General features: G+C 42.8%; 1 protein-coding gene across 10 annotated transcripts in view; it reads left to right on the forward strand.

Annotated features, from left to right (window-relative positions):
- CHL1 (cell adhesion molecule L1 like) overlaps positions 1 to 14,300 on the forward strand; it is a 148,160-nt gene that overhangs the window by 117,847 nt on the left and 16,013 nt on the right. For all 10 annotated transcript variants that reach the window (XM_026110503.2, XM_064519221.1, XM_064519215.1 and 7 more), the window contains 9 exons: positions 355 to 479; positions 2,987 to 3,088; positions 3,298 to 3,495; positions 4,493 to 4,563; positions 7,261 to 7,483; positions 10,861 to 10,976; positions 11,144 to 11,348; positions 11,722 to 11,844; positions 13,161 to 13,340. In XM_026110503.2, coding sequence (XP_025966288.2) covers positions 355 to 479; positions 2,987 to 3,088; positions 3,298 to 3,495; positions 4,493 to 4,563; positions 7,261 to 7,483; positions 10,861 to 10,976; positions 11,144 to 11,348; positions 11,722 to 11,844; positions 13,161 to 13,340 — 1,343 coding nt within the window. The remainder of the gene's footprint in view (positions 1 to 354; positions 480 to 2,986; positions 3,089 to 3,297; positions 3,496 to 4,492; positions 4,564 to 7,260; positions 7,484 to 10,860; positions 10,977 to 11,143; positions 11,349 to 11,721; positions 11,845 to 13,160; positions 13,341 to 14,300) is intronic.

A 14,300-nucleotide genomic window follows, 5' to 3' on the forward strand; every position in this document is an offset into this window, starting at 1 on the left:
GTAAAGCCTGTGTATTTGCCTCATTAACAGTGTGCCAAAATACTATGTTCCAGACACTCAACTGATGCGTGTCAATGTAGTTCCTTTCAAATCAACAGAGACATGCCAACTTCCAGCCACGGTGTCTAAATTGCTATGAAATACAAATAATAGCCTACAGCACAATGTATAATATAACTACAATGACATTTTAATAAAACATCCCTAACATACAGTTATGTTATTCAAAATGTTCTATTATCAAGTTTTTTCATGAACAGGATTTCAGAGAAAAACAGTGTCTGTCTGTCATATGCTTATCTTCCACTTTTTTCTCATCCTTATTTGTATGTAATGTTTCTTTTTTTCCTGTAGGATAATTATGGACATGGATACATTGTTCATATCAAGTGTGACATTGGAAGATCAAGGTGTTTACACATGCCTGGCTAGTACTTCTCTAGACAGTGTCACAGCTGAATCACGATTAATTGTTCTTGGTAAGATGGCTTTTCCCTGTTCTGCAAAGAGCTCGATGCAATATGTAATGCAATTGCAGCACTTTCGTTCATGTACTGTTCGGTTATTACCTGAATAACCCAGTTTCACGGAGATGCAGTGTACCTTTCACTCTTGTTAACCTCGGTTACGGTTTTGCTATCTTCGTATCTCCTGAAATGGGGATGCTAAAGCAAACATTTGATTTATATTTAATCATATCTTTGTTATATCTAAGATTAGGCAGCCGTTTTTCTCAGTTCAGGAGTGAGTCCCAGTAGCTGTAGGAGCCTGTCCAGGCAGGAAGGTGTAATACGTATTAAAAATAGTTCTACTTCAGCTTTGAAGTCCTCGGCCAGTTCTTCACCCCACCTTTGTGGCTGATCATTTGGGCTGTGTTTTGAAGAAGAAAGACTTAAGGCCAATATTTAGACATCTATTCCCATTAAGAATAGTGAAAGTTAAGCATCTAAAAGGATTAATTATCTTTGTGAGTTCGAGCATAAAATCTTGTCCTACGTCACACACCAAGTTCATAGTGGAGAAAGGGCCTGACGCAGAGCGGAAAGCTGACCCTGTGCGAGTGCCGTTACGACCTCCTTCCTCTCCTGGAGCACTGCTTGGAAATGAGGGGAGGAACTTGTGCAGTGAGGTGCCATCCTTTGCAAAATCAGCCCCTGACACTTACCTAAAAGCATCAACCAATAGCTGAAATGCTGTTTTCCACACAGTTTTTCAACATTTTAATTTCATTTAATTTTACATTCTTATTTATTTCTGGCAGTGATTGCAACAGGAGATAAGAAAACCTGACCTTCAAGATAGTTTCACACTTTAAATAAATGCTGTAAACAGTAAATTAATAAGATGCTATACGCATTATTTACGGTGCTGTATTCTTTAGTGCTGTATAATTCAAAATGTTTGTAGACTTTTCATTACTTTATTTATGAAAATTTCATGAAGCACTTTATTCACATTTAAAAGGTGATTTTCAGGAAAGGAAAAATAGTCTTGTGCTCCTTTTTCCTTGTTTATGGTATATAAAAAAGGTCTTGGTGGATTAACAGTATCTGCTGTTTTCCAAATGAAAAATTCAGGCATCTTTTGCAATGAAAGACATGTTAGATTGGCTGAAGAGCTAAATATCATACAAATGGAGACATCCGAATATGAGCAATTGAGAGCAAAAGAAATATATAGTTAGAATACTTCTAAGATCTTTTTTGCCATTTATGATTAATAAACAGACTGAAGATGGGCATCTTTGTTTAAGATACACTGTTACTGTCTTTAAAATAAATGTATGAAATATTAACAGCATATATGCTCCAAGAATAGAACAGCAAAATACCTGGAAGTTAAACTGTATTTTCCTGATTTTTCCCAAATACAATAGAAGCAGAGGGAAGAAATGCAAAGAAAACTTAAAAAAAAAATCTTTTAAAAATGTTGATGTACAAAAGGCTCATTTGTTATTTAAAAAATCCTGTGCGGTCCCTACTGATTTCTTTCACAATGACAGAGAGAGTCTGTGGGTTGAGAAAGCTGGTTTTCCTATAGGAAATGACACTGCCAGCCAAGAATGAAGTTGGGACATTGGGGCAGGAAGAGGTCAAAGAGCTACCAAAAGTTGTGCAGCCTCATTCCTTGGTCTGTGCATTATCTCGTCTTTGAAAAACTCACCCCGTGCCCGGGAAGCATTTCCTGTGTTAGTTATGCAGAATATTTTCCTGGTGAATGCAGGTTTGTTTTCAGTGCTGTGTGTTTAAGGAAGAGCAGTGTGTGTGTGACTTTTGAAGGGTGGGGTGTTACCACCAGGGCCCTGCCGTGTATAGGCCCTATACATTTCAGTTACCAGCCAAATCCAATATAATCAGATAGCGAATTGTCAAAGCAAGCCACAAGGAAGATAAACAGCTGTCAGTCTGAATCCACTGAAATTAGAAGCATTCATTCAGATAGAGACATATTCTCTGGACAGCGTTACTTGAGCTGGCAGGTAGTGAATTTTCTTGTCTCCTTTTTTTATAGATGGCCATTGCTGGGGTAGTGAATGTTACCCTTCCACTCATTCTCCAAAAGGGAAGGTTCAGGACCTGAAAGGGTTGTGTCAGCTTCTGCCACTATGATTTGCACTAGAGTAAATCCAAGTGATGCAAATACAAATTTCTACTAAGAGCTGTGTCAATATTTATTAATGATTAAATAGATCTTAGTGTAGATTTGAAAAGAGAAATGGGTTGTTCCAAGCATTGTAATGAGAGCAGATGGAGACGTACTCAAGGAGGGTTATTGTATTTATAAGGGAGAAAGCAGGACCAGAAGATTCAGCTTGTATTAAAGCAGGATTTTTTAAAGCAATTCTTGTTTTCTTAATTTTTTCCACTTTGAAATCAAAAGATGTTTTTACCACTGTCTTCACTGGAACATTGCCAATCTTTTGGAAAATGCCAAGATAAATAGAAGTAACTTGCCATGCTCCTGACAGTTCTTCATTATGTCTCAGATGTCCCTGATCCGCCAGAAGATCTTCAACTCTCAGAAAATCAAAACCGAAGTGTTCGACTATCCTGGAAAGCTGGGGCCAGTCATAACAGTCCTATTAATGGTATGAAGGATTTTGGTGGCATCATTTTGTGTTGTTTAGCATTATGTTACATCATGGCTATTAGAATAAACACACAGTGCTCATAAACATACTTAATTGGTTTGACTATGTCAGTTAGTTTTTCTTAAGTTCATTTCCACCCTTGCTATTTATATGAGGCTTATATCGGCTCTGCCTTTTTCCTTTTGTTTTGTTTTTTTCTTCCCTAGAGTCTATAATAGAATATGAAGAGAGCCGATGGGAGCCAGGGAAGTGGCAGGAGCTAACCAGAACCACAGGGAGTGAAACCACAGCCGTGTTGTCGCTCGCCCCATATATGAACTACCAGTTTCGCGTCACATCTGTGAATGCTGTCGGAAGAAGCCACGCTAGTAAACCATCACTGCGCTATGCAACACCTCCGGCTGGTAAACACTGCCATCTAGTTTTCTGATTATTAATTTTTTTGTTTGCTTAAAATAACATTGCCTTGCTCTGCTCCTGAGGAGCTTAAATAAGTCAGGGTTGCTTGTGCTGCATTTTCTGCTCAGTTTGTGTGGTGAGCAACTAGATTCCTACTGCTCTAGAGACATTAAACCACGCTGGGCTCCACAGATGTTTTCCAGCAAAGTCCAAGCGTGCTGCATGCAGAGGCAGCCTCAGGCAGTTGTTTCTGCAAAGAGAGGATTCACACCTGTAGCCTTCTACATCCTCCTCTGGCCACTGCCAAGTGAGCAGTGTATGTTGCCATGGTCAGCAATATGTTTCCTAGAAGGGTACCTATAGCATGAGGCTTTCCAGAACTGTGTGCTGATTTTGCACCTTTGAGGCCCACTGCAGCTGCTTATGGACAAGCAATTGCTGGAGAGGATCTTGAGGATTTACAGGGAACCGTTCAGCAGCACTGAGCTTGTCAAACATCTCCATTCACAATGCATTTCTCATTGTAACATAAAATGTTTTGTGCCTGAAAGTCATTTTAGAGGCCAGCTGTTCAGGACTGTATTTGCATTCCCCAGCATTTTTCTTTCTTTTTTTTTTTTTTTTCCTTTGTTTCAATTTCAGGGCCCTCTTCAGCTTTTCAGCTGTATGCATCCCACTAATGATACACCTTCTGTTTACTGTCCCCAAAGGGAGAAACATCTCTTCATAATAATCCCCCTACATCTGGTCCTTTGAAAACCAAAAGTCACAGTGTCATGTTAGCTGGTCATCCCAGCCAACAAGAGTGCTTAGGAGTCAAAACTGCATAAACGATGTGTTTTGTTTGCAACAGCTTTGTTGATCCAAGTAATTAATTTCATGAACACTTTTTGTTTCGATGTCTTTCAGTAATGCCAAAATAAGAAAAGCTTTTGCATTTAAATAATACGTGCAATTAAAAGCAGGGTACGTAAACTAACTTTGTTATCTGTATGGTTCCAGCTCCAGACAAGAACCCAGAAAACATCCGGGTTGAAGCTTCTGAACCAAATGAAATGGTGATGAAATGGGAGGTAATTCGAAAGTTTCTGTCAATGATACAGTATGGAAAATAGGTTCCATCTTCAAACAGCAGTTCCTAAAGCATCATGGAATTTATCAAGATTGTTTTAAGATAATTAACTGTTAAAGAAATAATGGATACCTTGGCTTTATCTCTCCCCCGCCCTGGTTTTTAGGAAACATTAGCAAATTCCATAGGTAGAGTCCTTGATTCTGCCAAAGTCAAAGGTAAAGTTGTTACTGACTTCCTCCCCTACTTTCATTTTTATTTCAAAAGTCAATTTTTTATACCTAATCTTCACAGGTTATAAAGAAAGACGAAAGGTCTATAAAGCACGGTGAGAATTCTGTTTTGCTGTGCAACTTGTATGTAAGAAAGGGCTTAAAATAGTTGTGGTCTCACCTCGCTCTGCAGGAGGAGAAGTCAGGCACAGGGAGAGCCTAGTTTCTGTGTAGATTCAGCCCTTCAAGATAGTAGGTTTAAAAATGACTCAGATCACTTGGCCAAGTGAACTTCAGCTTGAATTTTAACACCATTAACTGAAGGAGTTTAGATATAGCACCTAAGCATGGGTGTCAAAGGAATTGTGTAGAAGTGTTGAGGATGGTTTCCAGCCTTCAAATTCCTGGCTTTTAAATTTACAGCTTATGTGCCAACACTTTAGAGAGATGCATATTCCTTCATTCAACACAAGTTTTGGCAACTGTGGAAGGAAACATATTTTTTGTGTCTAGAATTAAACAGAATTTACTTCAGATTTACTTCTCAATCTGGTGCTACCAGGAAAGGACAGCAAGCATTTCCACAATGTGAATTCGCATTTTAGACTACAATTATACCAAAAGGAGATGGACCTCTAGATTTGTTGACGTGGAATTTAATGTGAAATTTTGTTGTACAGCATAGTTCAGGGCCAGGGAACACAGTTCTGCATCTACGAGGAAATGCAGAGTGGTAGTGACCAACCTGGGTGGGAGATGTTGCTACAGCCAGCAGTGGGCTGAATGCCTCACCGAAGGGAGAACGAGCAGTCGTCTCCGCCGGGAAGCTTATCACCTACACTGCAGACACAGCAGAAGTAAAAGTGAAGACTTAGACTAAAGAGAGAGAATGGGGTGGACAGGCTTTGTTAAGTCTTGATGAAACATTTAAATGTTGTCATAAACAGAATATTCATTTATTTATGTTGTTCCCTGTGTGTTTTACAGAAGAAATGCTAGGCCTCGAACATACTAAAAACCCCATTTCTGGCAGACAAAGGCTGCAAAATGATGTTAATCTGCCTACTTTGGATTAGGAGACCAGATGAGCATTAGTGACTAGCTTTTCAGCCAAGGATTTGCAGCATTAAGGGAGATCAAAATAAGAGTCAAGCAGTGCTGAAATTTAACTCTAAACAGGAAGTTATTTTCCAACTGGAAATTTTATTTTCTTCTTTGGCTTGTCTTGAAAATCCTATTTATTAGGATCTTTGCCGTACAAGTGGTTCTCCTAGGAGTGCCCGTTAGAAAGCTGCCTGGGCTCCCAGCTCCTGCCCGCAGTCTTCCCGAAGGTCCTGAACAGGAGGGCAGGGAAGAGGCCATGAGCACTGTGTGCTGCCCCTGTTCCTCGTAGCCTCACCGCAGAGGAATGGGAAGTTTTGCAGACCCCCTTGCTGAGCACTGTCATGTCACAGCTGAACCTAATGAAATGGGTTTTGGTTAGTCCAGCCGTAGGGTAAATTAGCATCCCAGAAACGTATCAGTTTTTGGCCTGCCTTGCTGAGTGCTGTTCTGTTTTCTCGATGCTCCTTCTGCATCGTCATCAGCGGCTCAGTACATGAGGAGCCCCCAGGTCGATAGGACGCTGCGTTTTGCCCTTGCACAGCCAGTGCTATTCCTCAAACAAGCCATGTTGATCTGGCCTCTGTATGGGGCTTGGGTACATATTAAGTATTGTGTATTTGATATGTATAATATAATGTATCATTTAACTGTTATTGAAAGTAGAATATGGGGCTTGAAAAACTCACAGCTGTTTCAGGTGACTGAAAAAAATTCATCATTTTTGATAGCACAGGTGACCAGTTAACAATATTAAAGAAGTACCTTTTCAGAGAAATAGACTCAATTGGAGCATGTCTCATGACAAGCCATTGCTATAGGGCTTCTCATATTTTATAAATTAATGTTAATTAGACGGCAACCATGCTGTGATGAATTTTTCAGCTGATCAGTAAAAAAACAGTAGCACAGCAGTTGCACATTAAATGTCCAGGCCTAGTTTCAAGCATTTGGTGCATATTTAGAACACTACAGGGTAATGTAAATTTTAATGACCCAACTTGCTGTGCTACATAAAATTCTAAAATAATATGCATTTTAGTTGTACTAAAAGGCATGCAGCCTTATGTCGCAATAAAACAAAGGAAACTTGTGGCAAAACAAAGATCGATGTTTCTAATATGTAGAAATAGGTGTGTTAGTAGTTAACTGTTTTTTTAGTCCAACTGTTGCTCTCTCTTTCACCTCTCTTTTTCTTTAAGTGGTAACATATTTCTTCCAACAGTCTTAAAGTTAACATGGCACTGAAAAGTGAATGCCTTTTTCTTTCCCCGTTTCTCTCCGGATGTTATAACACAGTCTCCAAAATTATTCACCCCCTAAGCTGCTGTTTCATGATTACTGCAACAAAGGCAGCTCAGGATCTCTTTTAACTTCTCCCGTAGCCGTTGAAGCCTGTGGAGCGGAACGGGCCGGGGCTGGAGTACAAAGTCAGCTGGCGGCAGCAGGGCGTCGAGGCTGACTGGAATGAGGAAATGGTGAAAAAGCATTCCCTGACCGTGCGAAACACTCCCACCTTCGTGCCTTACGAGATCAAAGTCCAAGCAGTGAATAATTTAGGATCCGGTCCTGAGCCAAATGTTACCACCGGATATTCAGGAGAGGACAGTAAGTAATGGAAACCTTCATGTAAAAATACACTGTGTAAATGATTCCTGCAATGCAAAATATTCAGGTATCAAGTGACTGATAAGACAGCCCGCAGCGAGAACTGCTGAAATGCCACCGCCCAGCGTGTTGGAGTCCACAGGGAAGCAGAACCTTCTGATGCTGGGTGCTACGGATTTCACGTAGCTGGATTGATTTTGATTTTTTGGAAAGGCCACTTGTGCTTCTATTAATTTCATTTCCTGGCTTAGTCTGGATAATCATCTGAAGGCCACAGTTCATAAAAAGTCTGTATTTACTGTGAAGTATAGTAATAGTTGTGTTGAATTCAGTGGGACAGAGTATTTCGCCTGTCTGGGGCCTAATTCAACGTTTTAACATTGTAGGAATTTAAATACTCTGGGAGTTAAATACAGACACTCAAATGCTGGCCTCCGTAAGTGAAACCTGAATTTATAAACAATGCAGCATTCACGTGTAGGGTCCAAAGCCAGCCAGAGTCTCACTGGGGCCGTGCTCCGTGTTGCCCTTACCTCAAGGATGCTGAAGGCTACCCAAGGGCACCCAGACCACCCTCCAGACCTGTGCACTGAGTCCTAATAAAATTGGAAGTAGGAAATCTCGAGCTAGAGTAAAGTTGGATTTCCTAGCTGAGACAGGTTATAGTGAAGGGTTTGAAAATAATCCCTCCGCTTTGTCCGTTGTGTCCTTGAAGGACAGGTTTTCTTTCCAGCCCTGGTTTCTGTCCAGCTTGCTGACAGCGGTCAGCAGCTTCATGAGTGGCACAGCCTCCCCTCAGACCTCTCATGTCCCTGGAAAAGTCCTCCTCTCCCGGAATACTTGGCTTCGGGTCTGCACCCCGCTCTGTGCGCCCGCTCTGCTCCTGCCGGGGCGCCCGCGGGCGCGTTGGTGCTGCCAGCGCCCTGCCCGTTGGCTCGCCCTGCTCCGCCAGCCCCGGTCCGGCCAGGTGCTCGCAGGGAGGGGTCCCTCCTGCCCTCAGAGGGCTCGGGGCCGGGCAAGTCAAACAGGGGCTTTCTGCATTTCCTGTCCATTTTAACAAAACGGATAGGTCGCTTCAGGTAGTCCAGCTGAAGGAATAAAGCCCCTTACCCTCTGCCCCAGCATGCCGGCAGCATAACAGCCTGCAGCCTCCTCCTCCGGTTTTCCGTGGGGGGCAGTTTTCCCGCGAGGCAGGAGCAGGCAGTGTTCGTACCCGGCGATCAGGCACCGACTGCCGCTGTCGGGCCCAGCCCTGCAGATCCGCCCCGGCGCCAGATCTGCGGCGCGCTCCCCCTTGGCTGCTGTGAAGACGTTTTTCTCCGAGAGGCGGACGGGTGCTTTCCGCATTGTGCAGTCCTTTTTTGTCATCAGCTTGCCGGTCATGCCTGTCAGGCTGGCTCTGCTTGTAATCTCTGCAGCTGCTCCTGAAAAGTGCAGTGTGCAGCAATAACAATTTTCCACAGTTAATACTATTGCTGTATAAAGTTACTCTTTCAGTTATCAAATGCTCCCATCTCTCTCTTTTACAGGAAAAAAACCCCAACAAAGCAACAAAAAGCAGCGTTCAAGGTCAGGCTTCTGCAGGTGTAACTTTGAACTTGCAATTACCTGCGGATGCAGTTTTGTTCCTGCCTTCGCAGGAGGCCACCTCTGAAAAATGAGGTTGTCCACTGGTTCTTCCTAAATGATGTCTCGGTTCCTGCCCCGAGCACGAGTGCCACAGTGCCCTCCTCGGGGAGCGGGGCTCTCATGCCCGGACCAGAGCAGCCTGCTCATACTCGTTTGCCCTAGGCTGCTCCAAAATCCCAGCAGCTGTTTGTGATGCCGGCCCTTGGCACGTGTCTCTGGCAGCACAGCGTGCTCTAATCATCACGGCCCTTTAGGAGAGGTTAACATGCAAATGGCAAGAAGTTTTCCTCGCTTATGGAGTTAATGCTGGCATCGCGGGGGGTGCGACAGCCCTGCTATGGTGTGTGGAGTAGCAGATAATGGTACTGCTGAGTCAATCCCAACATGTCCGAAAAGCTCCTCGTCCCCTTTGGTCTTTACTGCATGGATATAGAGGGTGTTTGGAGGATTAGAAATGTATCCAGCTGCAGTAATGAGATGTCAAGCCTCACTTTAGTAAGCAACTCAGTTAAGCAGTAATGCTACCCAAAAGATTATTTATTTACTTATTTATTAGAATTTAAGGATTTAAATGGATGAGGGAGTAAACAGCATGGTGGCCAGCTAGCGCGGGGTGCTGGATTTCCATGATCCCAAATACAAATGCTTGTTGCATTTGAAAGTGCGTAGCAGCAGGGGAGGGGGGCTGCTGGCGAGGAAGGGTCAGAAGTGTCAGCAACTGGTCCGTGTTTCAGATCCACAGCGTAATCTTATTATTTGAAGTCAGACGGTTTTCATCCCTTGCAGAATCTGAAATCTTCAAGTTATTTTCCTAAGAACAACGTAAAATGACAGCTGGAATGGCCTTAGAGCAGTCTGCAGTACATTAGCCAGCTAAGACAAGGATGTGTTTTGCTACTTATTAAAATGAAGTGACCGCCGTGGCCTGTATTTAACCTACTGCGTCTGCTGCAGCAGGCGTTTGTGCCTGGTGTTGCTACACGTGCTGCTGCTGCGACCTCCCCGGCTGCAGCTTCTCGGGAAGCAGCGTGGGGCCTGCGTCTGCAAGCGTGTGCTCGGGAGGCCGCGTGGTGCCACCCGGCCGGGCGATACCCCCGCTCCCCCGGCGCGGGGACCGGCAGTGCTTGTGCCGCGGCCTCCCTCGCCTGCGTGCGGTGTGGCAGGCAGGGGAGGTGGTGTGCGCGGCGAGCACGGGGAGCGAGGAGCTGCCGTGCCTTGCGCTGCAGTGCGGCTCTCCGATGGGCCTAATCCTGCACCCGCCTCCATCAGTGGCGGATTTACCTTAGATTTCACTTGTCTGTGGATCGAGGCCTCTCTTTGCAGGCACAGTAATAGCTCTCTGTGTTGTGTGGTGATTAAAATCCCACTGTTTAATGAGTTTAGTTGTAAAAGGAAATTGATTATTAAAAAAAACTTTATTTTATTGCCTTCTTGAATGGAGCATTAATCATTTTTTTTATTCTTCTCGCTGCTGTAAGCATTGCTTGAAACAGGAAATGATAAATACTGCTGCTGAAATCCGTATGTCCCAGTGCACCTGTATCGCAGCCCTCACCAGGACGTGTCGATGTGGCAGGCTGATATTTGCTGGCCCGTTTCAGCCAGGTGTTGTGGCTGTTAGCTTGGCTGCCGCAAGACTGCCTGAGCTGCCACAGCTCAAGCTGGAAAGCCAAGCCTTGTAGCATGTTAGAAGTGTGAAATTGAACACTTTTAAGTATCTTTAATATGCAGCCCTTCTATTTTTACAGTTCCAGATGCTGCTCCTTCCAGTGTGTCAGTGGATACTGTGAATAGCACGCTGGTTAAAGTCTTCTGGTTTGGGATTCCAAGGGACAGAGTTCGCGGACACTTACGAGGCTATAAGGTTATGAATTTCTCTTTAAATAATTTTATACACTTTTACAAAGTATTAAATGAGCGCTGGCTGAATGACAGCCTGCAATCTCTCATTTCTGGGAAGATGAGAGAAATCAATATTGTGTTCATCCCCACAAAACATAACTTGTTACAGAAATACCAATCTCAATGCAGGTCAGTTGGTGGAAAACAAAAAGTATGCTGGATGGGAAAAGACATCACCCAGAGAAACACTTCCTAAGCTTTACAGGAGACAGAAACTATGGAATGATTCCTGGTCTAGAGCCCTTCAGTGAATTCCACCTAACCGTTTTGGCTTACAATGCAAAAGGAGATGGACCAGAAAGCTCTCCAGTTGTGTTTGAAACTCCAGAAGGAGGTAAGAAAAAATGGAAATAGGGGATGGAGGGAATTAAATAGACATCTTCCATGTAACTAGGTGAGTTAATTTTGTAAAGTTAAAATGATTGTAAAATCTCCTCTATTCATAAAACTCTTCACTGGAAAGGACCCCAAAACTATGACGTGCTGAAGAGCTCTGTTGCTTGCAGAAGGAGTAGGAGTAATTAGGCTGCATCTTTTTGGGAAGTGTTCGGCATCTTGCTGAACTGGAGCACGCACAGCTAGCAATGTGGTAGATAAAAATGGAGAACACGAGGTACTGAGCTAACCTACATCCTAGTTTAACAGTTATGTGTAGAGATAGACCTCTGCAATGCTCTTCTCTGTAAGTTACTCCCTGTGTTTTCCAGTCCCTGAGCAACCACGTTTTCTGAGGATATTAAACTTCGATAAGGACTCCGTCACTCTGTCGTGGGGACTTCCCAAGAAGGCAAATGGTCACCTTACTGGCTACGTTTTGCAATACCAGATGAGTATGTTCTTGTTTTACTTTGTTTTTAGAATTGAAACAATTAGATCTGTATTAGTTAAAACTTACTTTAGTTTATGTGTGAACAGTTATTTACAACAGATGCTGATGAGAGAGGCTGTGTTTCCGGAACTCCTATAACCACTGGAGCATGAGAACGTGTCTCAGAACCGTGATGTTAGCGTAGCCTGCTAGGGGACAGGCCAAATGCATTTTCCAGAACAAAGACCTTTTCGGTGTACTTTTCCACTCTGGGTAAACTCACAACGCTGCCATGCTCTATTCCGTGTTTTACAGACTAATTAAATTATTTCAGATTTGCACATGATACTTAATGTAGTAGTTAAGACACACAAACTGTAGGAGGTTTTTACTGAAGTGAAACTCATTCAACAGAGAATGATTTGTAATAAGAATACTTTTGCCGCATTTACTCAGATTTTCACATTATTTCATGACAGTAAGCACCTCCTTCCTGTAAAATTCCTCAGCAGAAATGAAGAGAACTATCACCGAGTCATGTTATTCAGTAACCACATTGAGAAACAGCTAAGCTGCAGGTGCAGTGGTGTTTGTTTCATGCCAGTAGAGAACTGAGGGGCTAGAATAAAGATTTTGAGCAGATACACTCAGGCAGAATGCAGTATTGATTTTTAGGTTACCACAACAGCAAATGTGGAGTTTGATGACAATTCAGGGTATTTTGTATGTTCTCGGAGGATGGAAGTGGCATACAGCCTGTGCTATTTACAGCAAGAAATTCTTACGCACTTTTCACTCACCTCTGATGTTAGTAGAAGGGCCGCCTGCCTTTGCAGCCAGGGACTAGAGGCTGGACTAGAGGCCTTTAGTCTGTTTTAGATGATTGTGTGCAGAGAGCGGATCCATCTATTGGGGCGTTTGGGAATGGCAGCCCCTCCTTTGGCAGCCAGCTGTGCCAGAGCAGAGCAGAGTGGCCTGTCACCTGCTTGCTTGGGAAAGGTTGCAGATGTTTGGAAGCGAAGTAAAAATCACTTCATATGTATTTAGTATTTTAAGAGACCATCATTTTTACTTCCCACTCAATATGACATCAATATTACTACATATCTAGAATTGGAGAGCTTTTTAAGTACAATAATAGCTCAGCAAGTAGTTGGGTAATTGACGTAGACAGGACAAATCCCATTTAAGTACCACACAAGCTAGTAAGATACGCTTATTCAGACTTCCATCCTTCCTACTTACTGCAAATGCCGCCCTTGTACGAGCACTCCTGACACTTTTTATGTCGGTAGCATTCAGCTGCTGGGTGTGACTTGACTCTCTCTTACCTTTCAGTAAATGAGACGCATGAGATCGGCCCTCTGAACGACGTCAGCATAACGAACCATTCTGCGCTCAGCTGGCGGCTTTCCAATCTCAGCTCCAGCACCAAGTACAAGTTCTACGTCAGGGCTTGTACAGTGAAAGGCTGCGGAAAGCCAGTCACAGAGGAAGGACTAACGATGGCTCAAGGGAGTAAGTTAATAGGCACTATGTTTTTATGTGGAGAAGCTTTAACAATAATGGAAAAATCTATTGAGAATATTCCAGGTTTGACATTTCCTCTGTGATTAGAGGAAATAAATTTGTTTTTCTTTTCATGAGAACAATCAATGAACTTTCAGTGGAGCCATGCAGCACTTCAGGGAAGATGAGCTTATCTGACTGTTTCATTTTGCTGTACAGTGCTATGTTTCTACTCCCACTGATCAACTCTTTAAGCTATACTAGAGTCAGCAATTTGCATTTAGCCATGAGCAGAAAATTGAAGATCTAAATAATCGGTCTTCAGTGATATAAAACTAAATTCTGCCCTTGCATGAACGTGGGGGACTCGCAACAACATTAGTGGCAGTTATTTGACATGGAAAATCCATATTAACATAAAGTTGACTGTAATGCATTTGATCCGTTATTTTATTATTATTTTATCAAAGACTGGAAGAGATCATTTGGAGATGAGTTACACCTTCTCCTAAAACACTGATATTCAGTGATTTAAAGGAAAAGTACAAGCAAAATACTATTGCTCTTCTTTCTCATTCCGCTGAAATGAAATAAAATGCACTGTGCTCAGCAAGTCGGGAAATTCGCCAGTACCAAAGAACAAGTCCTTAGCTATTAATCAGAAACCATTGCTGTGGACTTACCACAGGGAAGGAGAAAAGAATGTGATGAGCAAGAGAGTCCTGGCTTCATCATCTTTAGCGATAAGAGTCTGTAACAATGTTGATATATAATAGAAAAATGCTCCTTGTTACGTAATATCCTATCAGACTTCCAAACTGCAGAATATCCTCAGTTACTGAACCTAGAGGAAAGAAACAAGTAAAAAAAATTTAAATTCAGCACATCCCAATTCAAGATCCAGTCATTTGTTTTCTCAACTAGTGAAACAAAAACTGTTCTGGGTTTTTAGGGTTTTGGGTTTTTTCC

Source organism: Dromaius novaehollandiae, chromosome 12 (genome assembly GCF_036370855.1).
Source record: "Dromaius novaehollandiae isolate bDroNov1 chromosome 12, bDroNov1.hap1, whole genome shotgun sequence".
Taxonomy (NCBI): domain Eukaryota; kingdom Metazoa; phylum Chordata; class Aves; order Casuariiformes; family Dromaiidae; genus Dromaius; species Dromaius novaehollandiae.